The sequence below is a fragment of the Podarcis melisellensis genome (assembly GCF_964234715.1).
Source record: "Podarcis melisellensis genome assembly, chromosome: 4".
Taxonomy (NCBI): domain Eukaryota; kingdom Metazoa; phylum Chordata; class Lepidosauria; order Squamata; family Lacertidae; genus Podarcis; species Podarcis melisellensis.
Window position 1 is genome coordinate 60,809,823 of NC_138531.1, and position 16,148 is coordinate 60,825,970.

Here is a 16,148-nt window from a genome sequence, read left to right on the forward strand (position 1 = left end):
CTGTAATGATAGTTCTATTCATTTCCACTCCTTATCTAGATCAGAGCAGTATCTTTCTCCTAAGTCTATTTTTCTCCACGGTGGTATTTTATCACCAGTATTTTTCAATTGCTTTTTACTTTGTCTTGGCTCATTCTCAATTTTGAAGCAGGCAATAGTAGAATTCCGGCTTGCATAGCCTATTGTAATACATGAATCTTCTATCACTGACCCTGAAGTGCATTCATGTAGTACAGATACAAGACTGAAAATGCGTTAACCTTTGGGTGGCTGCTTTGAACTGCACCCCCCAATGAGGAAGAGAAGGACAAGATAGAAAAGCACAAGCAGTCAGATGGTTAATGACTCCAAGACACTTTTTCATGTTGCTCTAATTTTGAGCAAAAGTACATTGGCTTCCTGTGAAGCAGGGGATTGATTTTTAAACCTGGTATTTGCAGACCAAGCACTCTTATGGCTCAGGTCCAGGTTTTTAGAAAGACTGATTTTTTTAAAAAAGTCCCACACAATCTCTTTGTTTATCTGAAAGCCATCAACTACCACAACCTCCTGTGGCAACTTCCTAGGGCTCATCAGCTGCTGTTTCTTTTATGTTCACATCTCTCTCCTTCTTTTAATCGAGCAATTTACCATTTAATTGGTAAATAAAAATGCATTAAAATAAATTAAAGATATATTTAATTTGTATTTTTAGACAAATGTAAAGATAAAATTATAGGTGACCTCTTTATTTAGCTTAGATGCATGCAGTCCCCTGTATATATTGCAGCCATTCCAGAATTGCCTCTCAAAAGTTCAAAATGGTAAGCCTGAATTGATTAGCTGTTTTGTGGTGCTCTAATTTTAAGTAAGAATTTTGACAAATAGGAAATAAGTTAGGATAGACTCTGAGAATGTGGGGTTAACTTTTCCATGTGGCAATCAACATTATTCTGTTGGTTTTTTTAAAAAGAAATCAGCTTAGGACCACTGGGCATGTGCAGAGTGCCTTTCCTCAAAGACAGATTTGGAGAAATAAGCAAGGCGTAGGTACACACAAGATGCAACGGTGTGCATTTTAGAGCAGTGGGAGAGAACCTGGCATCTCATGTACTACATTAGCTAAAATGACTGTGAAAGCATGCATGCACAAAAGGCTGATTTGGGGGGCATTGAGTTCCCATACTGCAAAAGCCAAGATACACTGAGATTCACTGCAAAAATGCAAATCTGCAAAATGTCAAGTTTGGAATCAAGTTGGAATGACAATGGAAACCATTTAAAACTCCGCCCCTCTCAGCTAGCTCAGTTATCATTATCATTATCATCATTATTAGATTAAATGTTCATACCGCCCTTCAGATCACTGGGCAGTTTACAATATAAAAATTCAAAAATACATACCATAATAACAAACCAAAACAATAACGCCTCCCCTTTAAAAGGCCATAGATTTTAAAAGAGGACTGGATGAATTCATGGAAGAGAGGGCTATCAGTGGCTACTAGACATGATGCCTATGCATTGCTTACATTAAACTTAAGTAGTACCGGTGTACTACTTTCAAAGTATAAAGGGCCTCTAACTGCAAGCAACCTGTGGTATTGCATGTTGCCTATTCTGTTCTAAAAGAAGTAACTTCAACCTTTTTTTTTCATGCATCCATTCTATTTAGCTTCAGAATGACTCTTTGTTTCTTTTATTTATGTGTTTTAAAATCTTGCTTATCTATTGAAAGTGTTTCCAGTCAAGCCTGTCTACACTGCGGATCAGAAGTGTTTATACAAGATAAAATTGCTTTAGACATTCGTTTAGACTGAGTGCCAGAGCCTGTCCAGGTCTCTTATGATGGCCTCAGAGAAACTAATTTTCTGGATGTCTTTCAGAAGGCAACTTTTCTCCTACTCTGTCTTTTAGAAGTCAACCAGTGAGATCGATTTCATTTGGAGGATGATTTAAGGTAGGTCACTCACAGTTGCAGGTACACCGGGCTCTGGATTCAGTTTGCGGCATTTGCATCAACAGCTTAATTTCAAACTTTTCAAGCTTACCAGTGAGAAAAAGCCGCACTTATTAATTTTAAATAATTTTCACCTTAAAGATAAGTATACACATTTTCAAGCACTCACAATTAAAGGCTGAAATGCCGTCCATTCCATGAGTTTGCCACTTTATAAGACAGAACACAATGGAATTGCAAATATGGGAAACTATTCTAAATGTTTCCACCTATATAATTAGCTGTTATCTGCCTTTATCTTTTGCAGAGCTATTATATACTTTACATAATTTATAATCGTACAACTAAGGGTCGCCTGGCAAGCTTTTACTCAATTTACTTATATTATATGAGAGAAGCGGGGCTATGAATTAGACAGTGGCAGAGGAATAAATAAATATCAGGGAGTCCTCTTACAAATCAAAACTGTTATGTTTCCATTTAGGCTGAAGTGGATGTATGGGGTGGAGGAAGCAATTCCCATTCAGCTCACAAGCATTTCTAGTGATAACTAACCATTAAAATGAATAGATTATACATCATTTTAATTCTTCTGCCATTTAAACAGCCACCACTCTGAGAAAATCACAGTTGCACTGGGTAGCTTGATAATGAAGAATAGGGCATCCATCCAGGCAGGCAAGCAAGCAAGCCTCTAAACATTAGATTGCCTGCATGAAGTTATGGGTAATGTACACTTTAAATAATCTTCACCTTTAGAATAGGCAAATTGATTTTCAAGCACCCACAATTAAATGCTACAAGTGAAGATGTATTTTAAGTAATGGGCTTCCTTTCTGAAATTGCATCTGCATTGTGAAATAATCAGCTCTGGCCTCTTTTCTCAAATGATTTGGAAAGGAAATTTTACATCTCTCATTTTTATTTTTTCCCTGCATTTTCCCCAGCAGAATTTTTGTCCCATTTCTTAGTTAAATCACTCAGACCTTAGGGTGAGGGTGAGGAAGCTCCAGTCCACTGGCCTAAATTAGCCCTGCAGGACGTCCCCATTTTGCCTATGACCCCACTTTGGCCTGGCCACACCCACATGCCCTATGCCTGTGTAGGTGTGGTAATGTTGGCGCTTGGATGAAAGGTTCTTTGCATCAGCCATCAGTGGATTTTTGGTGCTTGGAAAGTGCTGTGGACAGGGCTTCCCCAGTGCTAACCGCCAGCTGATTCTTGGGTAGTACAGCACTTAGGGCTTCCTCAATCGTGAACACACTCTTTTGCCTGCTCAGTTTGATTTCAAATCATGCAGAGGGGAAAACAAACAGGTCATCTGATGGCACTGTGATATCAAATAATTGAGAGGTGGGAGGTCTTGTCCATCTGTCAAATTTGGCTTGTGGGGGCAAGTGGAGATAATGATTTCTCCCACTAGGAAGATCTGGTTTCCTGTGTTTGCCCGCTTCTTAGCAGCACACTTACTAGCAGAATTAATGCTTGGATAGCCTTCATTTTAATGTTCAGCCAAAATGGGCCCCCTAATTTTGCTGCTCCATTTGCAGGTGGCAAAGTTGTGCGATTGTGAGTACGGTTTGTTTTCATAATTTTAGGGTGGAGAAAAATCAAGAAAAAACTAGCTGACAAAATGAAAACACTGGCTACTTTATTTTAATAATAATCATAATAATAAATAAGTGACCATGTTCTCATAGGATTTGTGATAATGAGGAAAGAAAAACCTGAATGTGGAAAGTTGCATAAAGAACTTTCTGATAAGTTCACATTTAAAAGGGAGATGTATAGTAATATAGAAGAGATGGTAAAAACATAAAAACAAGTATCTTTTGGGCTGTTGTTGAAGGCATAGCTCCTCTCCACTGAGAGAATAAGATAGTGAAATGTTAGCAGGTGATAAAGAGAAGTCAGAACCTACCTTGACCCAGTCTTCTCCCACAAGAAAAAATGTACTCAATGTGGCAAAAATAGATCAAATGATGAAGTGAAGGAGCTGCAGCCCAAGACAAAGAGGTGGCACCAAGAGGTGGGCAAAAGTCTTCATATTCACAAAGGTTGGGGAGAATCCAGAGACCTACCAATCAATCAACCAACTTGCTTTTGATGCCTGGAAAAGTTGAAGAACAGACTATTCATTTATATGCAGATAAAAAGGCAGTGAGCACTAAGAGAGTTTGAGTTTCTCAAGAGCACGTGATTCCAGTCTAACCTTATCTGCTTTTGTGAGTATTAACTAGGTAGATCAGGGGAATGCAGATCAAGAGAATGTTGTGGATTTAGTGTACTGTATTTTGGTTTCAGCAAGGCCTGTAACAAGATCCCACAATCTTCTCCTTTCTGGCAAACTGGTAAAACTGGACTAGATGATGCTGTTGTTAGATGAATCTGTAGCTGGTTGAAGAGTGCTAATCAATATTTTCTGCCTGTTTCCACCTGGCTGATCCTTGTTGCCCTTTTGAATGAGGTGTCCCATTTCATCCAGGAAACCCAGTCTGACAATGCCTTCCAAGAAACAGTCAAACAGATAAGTAAATAAATAAATCTTAGTACCCAGCTGAGCAGTTCTGAAGCTTATTAATGAAAACAATCTTGTAATATTTTTGGATGCTAATTAAATACTGCAATTAAGTTAAATGTCATAATTTATGCTGCAACCACTTTTTTCATTTCCATTAGTGGCTGCATTTTATTTTTGTTGATATGTTTGTCATCATGAGAATGTTATAATTACATTCCATTAAGGATGTCAATGAAAGACTAAAAAACAACAACCAATGCACGGGGATAGAATCCATTATCATCTACATTCTCAATTAATCACCTTGGCAAAGAACTGAATTGAATGCTTTGCTGAAATGTGCCATACTGAAAGAGATTGTGAACCTGAGATCTGCCAGACAAAGGTTTCACATACCTTGGGCATTATCACTGTTATGCTTGTCATGTTAAAGATAAGCAAAAGGCCTTCTTGGCCTAGCTGTTGCAGGGGAAAAAAGGGGAAAAAAGATCCAGAAGCAAAACCTTTGTTTGGAGATAGGGAGGTCTGTGATCTGCAAAGTCACTGACTTGCAATGTAATGCACTAACAGAGATGGAAAACCTTTTTAACCCAGCCCACCTGTCCAAGTTTCTTCTGCACTGCATACCAGGCATCTGACAACCAGGCATCATAACAGAGCACTGAACTCTCTCATACCAAAACTGTACCATACCATCCTGTTTCTGAAACAGTGGAGAACCATTGCTTGTTGGGCTGATGTAGCAGAAAGCAGCTTCCTAATGCTCACAATAGCTTCTTTTACAATACCTTCTTCTGTGCACCTGAGCATGCAGGAATATATTCCCCCTTATCCTCAATTATAGTTGTTTATGAACATAGGACAATATCTTTTTCTTCTGCTGTCTGTGAGTGGCCTCAAACTACGCAGCAGTCCCAAAATTTAAGTTTTGCTCTCCTTGTTCACCCTGCTGCCTGTTTTGCTTTTCTTCTAGGAAAAAAGGTTCCTGTGCTGTGTACCCTTGAGTATAGTCAGAAAAAACCCTGGTTTTGCTTTTCAAAACTCAAATAGCTGTATATCTGGGAGCAAATCCCTCATCATAGCCTGGAGCACATTATTTCATGCATATCCAACAATCTGAAAAATCTGAAGAGAGAATCTGTTTCTTCAAGATTGAGAGAAGCTAAAATGCATTGAAAGGCACATTCTTGGATGCTAACTCCACCTCTGCTATTCAGAATTTTCAGTCCTGCTACATAATATGGACTGGGAATGGGAGATTATAAATATTTACAAACCTGGATTCTAAGATAAAATTTGCTAGTTTGAATATGTATGTACAATCTAAATAGCTGAAACACTGAGACAACGTAGCCAATCCCATTCAATGCTGGGACTCCCTCATGCTGACAAAATCATAAAAAGAGACTTCTCTCACATACTGTACACAAAGAATGTAGCTAAGTCTCAAAATGCATTACCGTGGCTTTCTCAGAAAGGTGCTAGGTAATGAGAACTGATCATGTATGAATACTAGGAAAACTTAAACTTCATCTACAATTGGGCCTTACTCACTTGTGAGTGCCTCATCTCGTGTAAATCAATGCAGAAATTCCAGTTGATATTAATATATATGGATTGAATTTCCCAACTTAATAAATAAGATAAATAATAAATAAATAAATAAATTTGTTTTGTTGAACATGTGGAGGAAAAGAGGATTCATCACTTGGAATAAGTAGCTATCTAATCTCTTGAATACCTCCATGGTTATACCTCCATGGTTATTAATAACTCTTCCATTGTACCTACATATATTTTTTCTCCGTTTCCTATTTGGCACTGTGTGTTTTTTAAAAATTTTCTTTCGTTTTCAACACCATTTTATTTTCTTCATTGCTCTATATTTTCTGTCCTTGAGTTTCTTCCATTGCTTAACCAAAACCTTATTTCAGTTCATTCCCATATCATTCCTCCTTGTCTTTCAAGTCTCTTCCAGAGCTCATTCACCTAATTACTTGTCTATTCTGGTTAATTTTTTATATTTACCTGCAGTGTATTTGTTTCTCTGACCCTCACTCATCCTCTGTTCTTATTCTCTGTGAAGATTTTCTTTTGTTTCCTCTTTGTACTGGCTTTTGAAAACAGCCACTGTATATACTGCCAGACATCATGGATAGCAATTTTAGAAGCAATCCCAGCATAATTTTAGAAGCAATCCCAGCATGCCACTTTCTCATGCATAGTTATGTGTGACAACATTCTAGATGCACTCATGATTATATGGCTCTCTCTGTGGTGCCGTTCCATTTCTATGGCAACACTGCCTATGTACCATTTTAGCGTGATGAAGCTCATCACACACTAGTGGTAGTTGAACACCTTCATCAGATCAAAGGGATAATAATATGCAGCATTCTATGAAGAAATTAGGTAGCACAGCTGGTATCTCCAGATCTCTGCAAGTTTTGAAGTTCTTCTTTACTGCACTTATCAGACATAATTAAAATGTTAAAATACAGTCATAACAGTTTATTCTTAAAACAATATACTAATAAAACTAAGACACAATTGCATCTGACGGACAGTGTGTCTACCATCACTGGGGTGGCAATGGCACATTGTAGCAGCTAAGTTGCACTACTATGATTGACTAGATAGGGACAGAAGATTTCTGGTTTTAGGCCTTAGATCATACAAGTTTAGAAGTTTTTCCTATCAGTTTTGACCAGCAGTACAGAACTTGTGGTACTCCAGGTGATGGCAGCAGGAGCCCCACAAACCCTGAAGTTCCACATACCATAGAACCTAAGCTTTGCCTTGAAAAACTGATAGTAAAAATGAACTATTTATTTAATTAAATATTTTATGTGCTGTTCTTCAAACAAATGGAAAGTCCAAAACTTTACAATATAACAGTTTAAAAAACAGCAGTGCCAGTCAAATTAACATCCAAGTATCAATTCTGTAGACATACTTTCTGCAGAGATTTAAGTTTTTCTGAACATTCTGAGGTTAAGTTTCTAAATAGTGGATCAGATATTAAATAGAAATTCATTTCACTTAAGAAACACCCTCAAGTGTTCCTTAACAATTATTCTTCTGTAAGGGTTGATATGAAGATGGGGATGGGGCAAACAGACATACTTAGTTGTAAGTGATTGGTGGAAAGACCAACATTGAATCCATATGAAAGAAGCAGCCTTTTTGGTGTTCTCATGGGAGTGAGTGCCTGCATTAGTTTTGATGCATCCGGTATACTTGCCATATCCATTTCCTTGAAAGATTTCAAAGCAAAATATTCTTGCTATGCGATGTAATTGAAATGAATGACATAAGTCATAAATTAGCACAGCTTGAGGCAAAATTAAGGGGGGAACTACAGTTTCCCAGCAGAGCTCTTCTTGACTTGTAATGTAGTAATGCTTAACTCAGCTCAAAATCTGTTGAGCCAGTCGAGTTAATTAATGCTACAACTCCAAAGCCCAACTCCTTAAATGGGCAGCAACAGACTCCCACATAAGAACAGTTGGATGATGCATAATGCACAAGTCATATTTGTAGCGGAAATGTTGTTAAAAAAAAAAAGTCATCCAGGACAATAATGTGCCCAGCTGACTATGAATCAGATAAAGATTTATAGGTTCCTGCTTATTAAGATATGAATGAAGGCTAAATAGTTGCCATGGAAACACAGACTTTGTGATTTTTTTAAATGCTGGGACTTCCCACATATGTTCAATGATGAATTCTCATTTCCTTGCTGTCTGATTATTCTGCCCAGTCACATCCCCAAGATCTTTTGACTATCTTAAAAATAAATAAAATCATTGCAAGTGTATTACTTTATATCTCTTCATTTTCCAGCTTTGCTTGCCTCCAACTCCACCCTCTTATACATTTCAGTGTCTTTTAACGATATTTAGAGCAGACATTCAAGAGTGTCATTTAGGCCAGTCAGAAGGAAGACCTGGCACAATCTTTCAGACTACATGTAGTTATTCTTCTGGAACACCCATAATTCTGGCCAGCTCTGATTCTCTGTTGTTGTTGTTGTTGTTGGCATACTGCCCTTCATCCATAGATCTCAGGACGGCCCACAACATAAAAATACAAGATAAAAATACAAAATACACAGCGTGATTACTATTTCATGAGACTAATTACTATTTATGCATACCAAAGGGACACATTTGTATGAGATGATGTGTGTGTGTGTGTATGACTGTTTGCTCCTGTCTTGATTATAAAAAGTAACTGCATCAAACACTCTTTTAAAAAATCCCCCCCTCTCTGTAATTTAAACCTGGGGCCTCTGAACCTTGCTGTGAATCTTGTCCCTCCTTCACATCTGAAATGGCACCCTCAAAGACATTTCCTCAATGAATCGAGGTTTTAAAAATACTGAGTCAGCTACAAGCCAGACGTTTGGCTTGGCCATGAATTTCATGCCCATTAAAACAACCAGCCTTCCAAAGCTAGAAAATTGCTGAGCTATAATTTTCTGGCTGTCTTGTTCATGGTACAACTTTCCTCAAGATTAACAGCCCCTTCCAAGTCAGGGCTAAGTGAAGCTATGCTTCTCACAGGCACCTTAACTAATTTACAAATAATAGATATTGAGCTAGTGAAATACACTTCAGTCAGACATTACCCCAATAAAGAACATGAGGGCGAACACCAAAGCACTCCAGCTTGTGCATAATGGAATTCCTGGTGGGTTGTCTGAGGAATCTATATAAATATCCAATGAAGTGATAATAATGATAATGACAAAGGGGATAAATATGGTGAATGTAGCTAGCAGAAAAAAAATTAATGAAGATTTACTGGTCTTCACATTAGGAAAAGAGAAGCTACTGTAGAGCTATAGATTTCATTCTAAATTTACCATCATCATTAACTTGTATTAAGCTCATTAACATTAAGTGTATATTACTTGGAACAACATTGTGGGGAATGGAGCAGCAGCAGCATGTGTTATGCACATACATGGAAGCTGACCCTACCTTCAGCTAGCCCAGAGAAATACAGGATATGTACTTGATTGTAGTAATCATAGAAACAGAGAATCTACACAATTGCAGTTCTTCTGTAAAGCAAGGGATCTGGCTGCAAAAGTGGAATGTGATTCCTGAAGTTCTCAACCTTTGCTTTATTGCTTCTTTGGAGTGACTATAATGAGAACCAGGAAGAAATAATGAAAAAGCCAAACTGAATCATTCAGTGGAATTCATTGTGTGAACCACAACTATCGGTTTCCTGAACTTTTTAAAGGTACTGAAATAGCACCTAAAAGACGAAGGCGGATAGTGGTGAAGGGGGGGGGGGGAAAGACCCAGTCTTGCAGTACATCTGTTATTTGGACTTCAAAAGCTGCATTTTCAGAAGGATATAGAAACTCACTTACCCAAGTGAGTTTATGGGCAGTGGGTTCAGTTTAGAATAATGTTGAACTTAGTTCCTATTGAAATCCTATACATGCCCACTCGGAAGCAAGTCCTAGTGAGGTCAGTGGGGTTTACTGTCAGGTTTGGTGTGTAAAAGACTGTAGCATAATATAAAATTGGAATTCATTTAGTTTTGATCTAAGTCATTGTCTCTCTCTGTGTGAAACATTACCGTTTATAGCTTTATACAAAATTGTAGCCAGTGCAGTTACCTTGTTTGGTATAGCTCCATATGTTTCACGCATCATTGCAGTAAAATTTCAAATTGTGGTGAATAAAATTGGCAAAAACAAAACAAAAACCCTCAACAAATTCTGTAATGTTGAACTTGTGTCAAGTCTGTTACATTCCCTTCTACTTACATTGCCAAATGAAGGGTATAGGAATTTCCCTTCTTTTGGTTTATGGCTGGGATAATCACTAATACAGCAACGTATTTTAGCCAAGGAGTGAAAGTATTCTATGTTAATGTCCAATGGTAACTTCATACATGAGCCATTGCACAATGTGAAAATATATTTCTGGTGACACTGGGGGAAGAACTTGTTGCTCAAATAAGCTATAAATGAGACAGGATTTCTTTAATGATGAGAAAACATGGATTAAGATCTCTAGGGATGTAATGGCAGAATCAATGATAACAGTCTTGGATAGAAAAGCCTATTAGGCAGATGGTATCATGCATGAAAAAGTGATCAAGCTGAGAGAAAGAAGGCCAAATCTGCTTATTGTGATAATTAGAAAAGAAAGAGCCCCCAAGGAATAGGAAGACAGTGAAATGCAACATCACAGCTAGAGAGCCAGTGGAGATGATAATATGAATCCAAGAGAAGGTCAGATTACCATAGGATGGATGAAGGCGTATGAAAATGAGTTGTCAGAACTTTGAAAGAGTTTGGTGTCACACTGTGGGACTTCAATTTGCTCTCTGTAAGTCTGATCAATAAGATGCTTGATTGGCTGCCTTTTTATTTCCAGTGATAGACTGGTATTCCAGTCTGTAGGAAAATGACACACAGGACAAGATAGCATTTTCAAGGAAAAAATATGTAATTTCATCTGAAGAAATGTCAGTTCCCTAGCAGGAACAACAAAATAAATAATGAGTGTGAAAAATAAGCTACTGTAAATAAGCATGGAGTTAGATAGCTGCCTGTAAAAAATAATTAAATATATTCTGGGCCTGTTCAACTCCTGGGGTCCCTACTTTCTACCTCTGTGATTCTCTTTCTTCCTGAATAAAATGGCAGGAAATCTGTTTTAATTTTAAACCAAACAAAATAACTCAAGAGTGGGGAAAACATACCCTGCAACTCCAGTATAACAGTTGCCAATTTATTGCTCATTCATAAGCAGCCTGTTAGATTAAAAGTTGTGAAAAAACCTAAGGGCATGATCCAACCAAAGTTAAACAATTTAAATCTCATTACAGTAGAGATTTAAATGTGTGTTTTATTTCCCCACTGAAATCAATGGGGCTTAAAGCAGTTTAAGTCTATTTGGATTGTGCCCCATTTGTTCAAATTCTGCAGATTTATTATCTATAGTTATGTGAAATTAAATGAGCTATTTGTCCCAGAATAGTGTTAAAAATCACACATTTTCTTACATTTAGCATGCCATTCTACCCCTTGTTATCACACATAAACTAATTTGGCTGTTAGGGTGAAATCCTTCATATTGCTTTTATAGAAACACAGTGCAACTGTGATATAGGTGAGCTCAGTCATGGCAAAATATCTGTTGTGTGCTGTGTGAAAATGGAAGATTTGAAATATTGGGTTTTACCCAATGCTAATCCTACTCAGAGTTAACACATTGAGATTAATGGCCATGACTAGCGTAAATTTATTAATTTCAGTGTGTTTTCTCTATTGGATGTCCCAAACGTATTGGGCTGGAAGGGAAGAAAAAGGTGCTGAAATTTACTTGGAGTCCTGCAGTGATTTCAGGCTCTTTATTGCAGCTTGTAAAACAGTGATTGAATCCCCCCCCCCCAAACCTCAGGCTTTTATATACATTATTTACACAATGAGTCCTGTCTGATTGGCTGATTCTGCTTCCCTCCTGGAGCCTGATTGGTCTTCTCCTGCAGGGCAATCAGTTGTTGCATTCTACAATCCTACCAGCCTAATAGGCTGATTAACTTCCTCCTGGAGCCTGATTGGTCTTCTCCAGCAAGACAATCAGTTGTTGCATTCTAGGACCCTACCTGCCTATTGTTCTAGGGCCCAAGCTTAGTACATAACAGGTGCCAACTTGAGCAGGGTACTCAGCTTCCCCACAAGTCCTACAGTCGCTCTACCTGAATGAAACATGTGACTGTCCAATCCTGTTATTCCACCTTTCTCCCAGTCAGTCTGATGGTTTTACATAGACAAATAGGGACCGTGAGTAACCCTTACAGAGCTTCATCAAGAACCAGAGTGTAGACATACACCTATGTTTCCTGACCTCCAATAGCGAAGCGTGGGTTGTCAGCACCTGGGGCAAGGCAAGTAATTTGCGCCCCCTAACCCATGGATTTGCGCCCCCTAACCCGTGGATTTGCGCCCCCTAACCCTAACCCAGATGTTGTGCCCGGTGTGGCCGGCCCCCCCCTGCACCCCCCACGCTACGCCACTGCTGACCTCATGTATAAGGTTAGGGCCAAACTATATGTGACATTGTAGCTTGCCATGAGTGCAAGGTTTCCTAGCTCCCAAATGCCAGTATGGGGCCCTGGTGTGAAATGGGAGCATAGCATGGAGAGTAGGGGACTTTAATCCTTTGCCCTTATGCTAGGGTCTCACACCGGCATTTTTAATTTTTTTATTGGAAAAAAGAAGCTTTCTATGAAGTAAATGTTACATGTACATTTCAACACGTAAGTATAGTTCTATAACATTTACGAAAGAATGTTTAAGCTTTGTCTTAGAGCAGAAATGGTAACATAAGCTGTTTGTCCTTATGCGGGACAATAATTATTTTATTGAAAATTACCCTGAAAAAAATATTAAAGGGCAGTATACAAATACTGAAAATAAACTAGTGAGTGCTGATACGTTTCATACATGTAGCAGCAGTTGAAAGAAGGTTTCTGCTTTGATTTTAGCCAGCTAACAAAGGAAATTAAAAGAAATGTAGCTCCTGATTTCATCAAAGCTGAGTTCAGAGTAATCTGAAACTATTTCTAATTCTCGTCAAAGGTACTGAATACTCATCTCTGGTTTGAGTGAGTTTCCTCTAAATTGTTAAGTGGGATGCCATCAAATTCTGTATTGTACTTAATACATGCAGTGTAATTAATTTCCCCAACATTGTAAATGCTCTGTATAATTAATCATGCAAAAGAATTCATAATGTAATGTAGCTTAAGAGGAACTGTCCTTTCATAATGGAGCTGTACAGCATAAAACAATGATCAGACTGATTAGTTAGAGAAGTCATGACCCAATGTAGGATTATTGTGATTCTTCTTTATGAACCCAGCATTGTAAATAATTTAGTATTCTCTCTAAATCAACTGAATGTGAATGACTACACAAAGGACAGTAAACAAAAGGCTATGTCAACACCATTATTTCCTTATATGTGAGCATAAATCTGAAATGTGTTTTGTTCCTGTTATATAATGTGCATTCATAGGTAAGTAAGAAATCAAAGTCAAATATAAAGACCACAAATTTGGAAGTAGCATAACGTATTAAGTGTTAATCTTTTGTTTCAGTCCTACCTTACTGAGGCAGAATTTCCTCTAAAATATGGATGTATTCAGTGAGATATTTTGCTTTTTCCATGAGACCTCAGATAAAAACATTAGAATGGATCAATTTTTCTGCTACTGACAAAAATACACAACATAGTAACAAACAAAACCAATTGTAATGAACAAAGCCCACTGTTTAAAAGGCCATAGATTGTTTAATTAGCCAAAAGCCCAGGAGAGGTATAATAAAAATATGGAACTCTTCATGAATTTGTGTGCCATCCTTGTACAGGAGCCATGCTATTCTTCTCTGTATCATTCCAATTTTAGTTTATGTGCTGCCGGAGTGAGTTTGCAGCCTTAGCCACTAACAGTACTTGTCTACCCAGAAACAAATGAGATCAGCAAACAACCTATGTTCCTATCCTGATCACACAGGGTAATCACCACTCCGTCTATCACAGGGAGAACCACACCTTTCAGACCACTGGGATCACTTACCATGCTTTCTCTGGATTAATTTTCACCTCCTCTAAACTAATAGCCTTCAAAAACTGATTTAGAAGCACAACAGTAGTTTCTGGATGTTTTGATAATAATATGAGAGAGCTTTTCTTTTTCTTAAGGGAAAAGATGCTTATTTTTATTCCTTATCACTTTATTCTTTAAATATTTTAAGAAATTACTCAGAATATGCAATGACTCATACAGCTGTTTTTCCTTATGTTGACTTTTCCATCTGCTTTCAATGACTTGTTTTGTGTCTGGATTATAGATGTTCCCTACTTTTGTATATAATTATGGAACTGTGTTGCCAGATATCTCATATTTAGGCATTCCAGTGCACAATAGCTCTGGCAGTAAAAGATGCAACTCACTTTAGAGCCATACAGCTTGAAAAGAAACAAGAGAACAGACATTCACTCCTCTGATTAATGTTTTCATATATATTCATATTCATTCACAAGAGATGCTCATGTAAGCTAAAGGGTTTAATACAGTTCTTCAGTTTGCATAATTCAGTTCAGTGTAAGTGAATAAAACTAGGCTTTGATTCTTGAGAATTGTGTTCTTCAGCTTTAGATGAAACTTCTGTTTATAGGCTTCAAATAGACACAATATAACTAGTCAATCATTTCCCTTTGCACTACTGCTCCCATGTAATAATTAGAATTCTCTTTCATGTCAGTATATTTGTACTGTGTGCATTCCTCATGTTTCACCTGGCTGACTCCAACTCCCACATTTCATTTGGGAAGCACTAATATTTTTAATTTATGATGCTTACACCATCGCCTCTTACCCCTTTTATTCCTCATATGTTATTTCCATCATAGGCTTGTCTATTAAAATCTTGTCAAAGTTGTCTTGGTAAATTGAGATATTTGCCTTTTGTCTTTCTGTTACGAACAATCTATGGATGGCATCTACAACCTTGCCCACAAAATGACACGTGTTTTTATTCTCTGCTCTTTCCCCTCTTCAAATCCATCATCTTCATCTATATTCAATTGTCTTTGCCATCCATTTATTCTCAGGAGACTGATTTTCAAAGTGCTCCTCAGGAAATATGCGCCTCCATACCACTATTTATTAATATGATTTAGACCCGTTCTGGAGAGCACTTTCATGCCATTTTCTGAAAACATTCTTCTCTATGTGCTGCGTGTTTGCATATAGACCTAAAGATTGTTCTCCACTTAATGAAATTTGGCACAGTTCCATTGAAGTCTTTATGATGAGTGACTGTGCTTTATTCTGTCAACTGAAACTTATTTCTCCTTCATATTATCATTCATATCACCTCCAAATACCTAGATGAGTAATAATTTATTAACATTTTGTTTTTTTGCTTTTGATTAGAATATAAATAAGGCTAAAACAAAAGGAATTCAGGACACATTACTTTTGTCATCTCTGACAAATGCAGCCTTCTAACCCTCAGGTAATTAGAATACACTAATTAATTTAATGGGTACAAATTATGAATTTAGTCATTGCTTAGGTTACCAAAAATAGTCCCGTGATAGACAATAAAGCCAGAAAGCCAACTTAGCAAGCTTTATCATCAGTTCTCTGATGTTATTTTAATATTTTAATTGACAGTAAAATGCTTTTTTACATTTCTCAAAGCGAATGATGCCTTTTGGGTTATTATTTTTATTAATTATGAACTGTACTTTTAGTGCAACCCCATACATGTCTACTCAGAAGCCAACCTAACTGAGTTCCATGGGATGTATTCTTAGATAAGTGGGGATAGCGTTGTCACTTCACTCCTTATCTTATATTTATAATGGAACATACTATTATAAAAAGCTGTTATGCACCAATGCATTGCTAAAAACCACCATAATACCCCTATTTTCCATATGCTGTTTCTCACAATCTTGGACAGCACAAAGTAAAAAATAAAATAAGATGCACACATGAAGCTTCTTTCTTTCTGACATTTAAAAGGATCTCATTTAAAAGGATCTTTTCACTACTCCAGAACAGGATCCTGCTACCTTACTCAAGATATCTAGTGCGGCAGCTTTTGTGGTAGACTCCATGAAGGATGCATCAAAG

At 37.5% G+C, this 16,148-nt stretch overlaps 1 protein-coding gene and 1 long non-coding RNA gene across 3 annotated transcripts in view; one reads left to right on the forward strand and one right to left on the reverse strand.

Annotated features, from left to right (window-relative positions):
- LOC309368110 overlaps positions 1-16,148 on the forward strand; it is a 123,452-nt gene that overhangs the window by 74,693 nt on the left and 32,611 nt on the right. The window contains exon 5 of one of the 2 annotated variants that reach the window (XR_014167545.1): positions 960-1,014. The exons of the other annotated variant lie outside the window; for it this stretch is intronic. This is a non-coding gene — a long non-coding RNA (uncharacterized lncRNA). Of the gene's footprint in view, positions 1-959; positions 1,015-16,148 lie in introns of those variants that run through there. 2 annotated transcript variants of the gene reach the window in all.
- The window catches only part of LOC309368099 (uncharacterized protein), a 362,074-nt gene continuing 353,945 nt past the window's right edge, over positions 8,020-16,148 (reverse strand). Inside the window, exons 4-5 of the mRNA XM_081907921.1 lie at positions 13,605-13,673; positions 8,020-10,887 (exon numbers count right to left, since the gene is read on the reverse strand). Coding sequence (XP_081764047.1) covers positions 13,606-13,673 — 68 coding nt within the window. The 3' untranslated portion in view covers positions 8,020-10,887; position 13,605. The remainder of the gene's footprint in view (positions 10,888-13,604; positions 13,674-16,148) is intronic.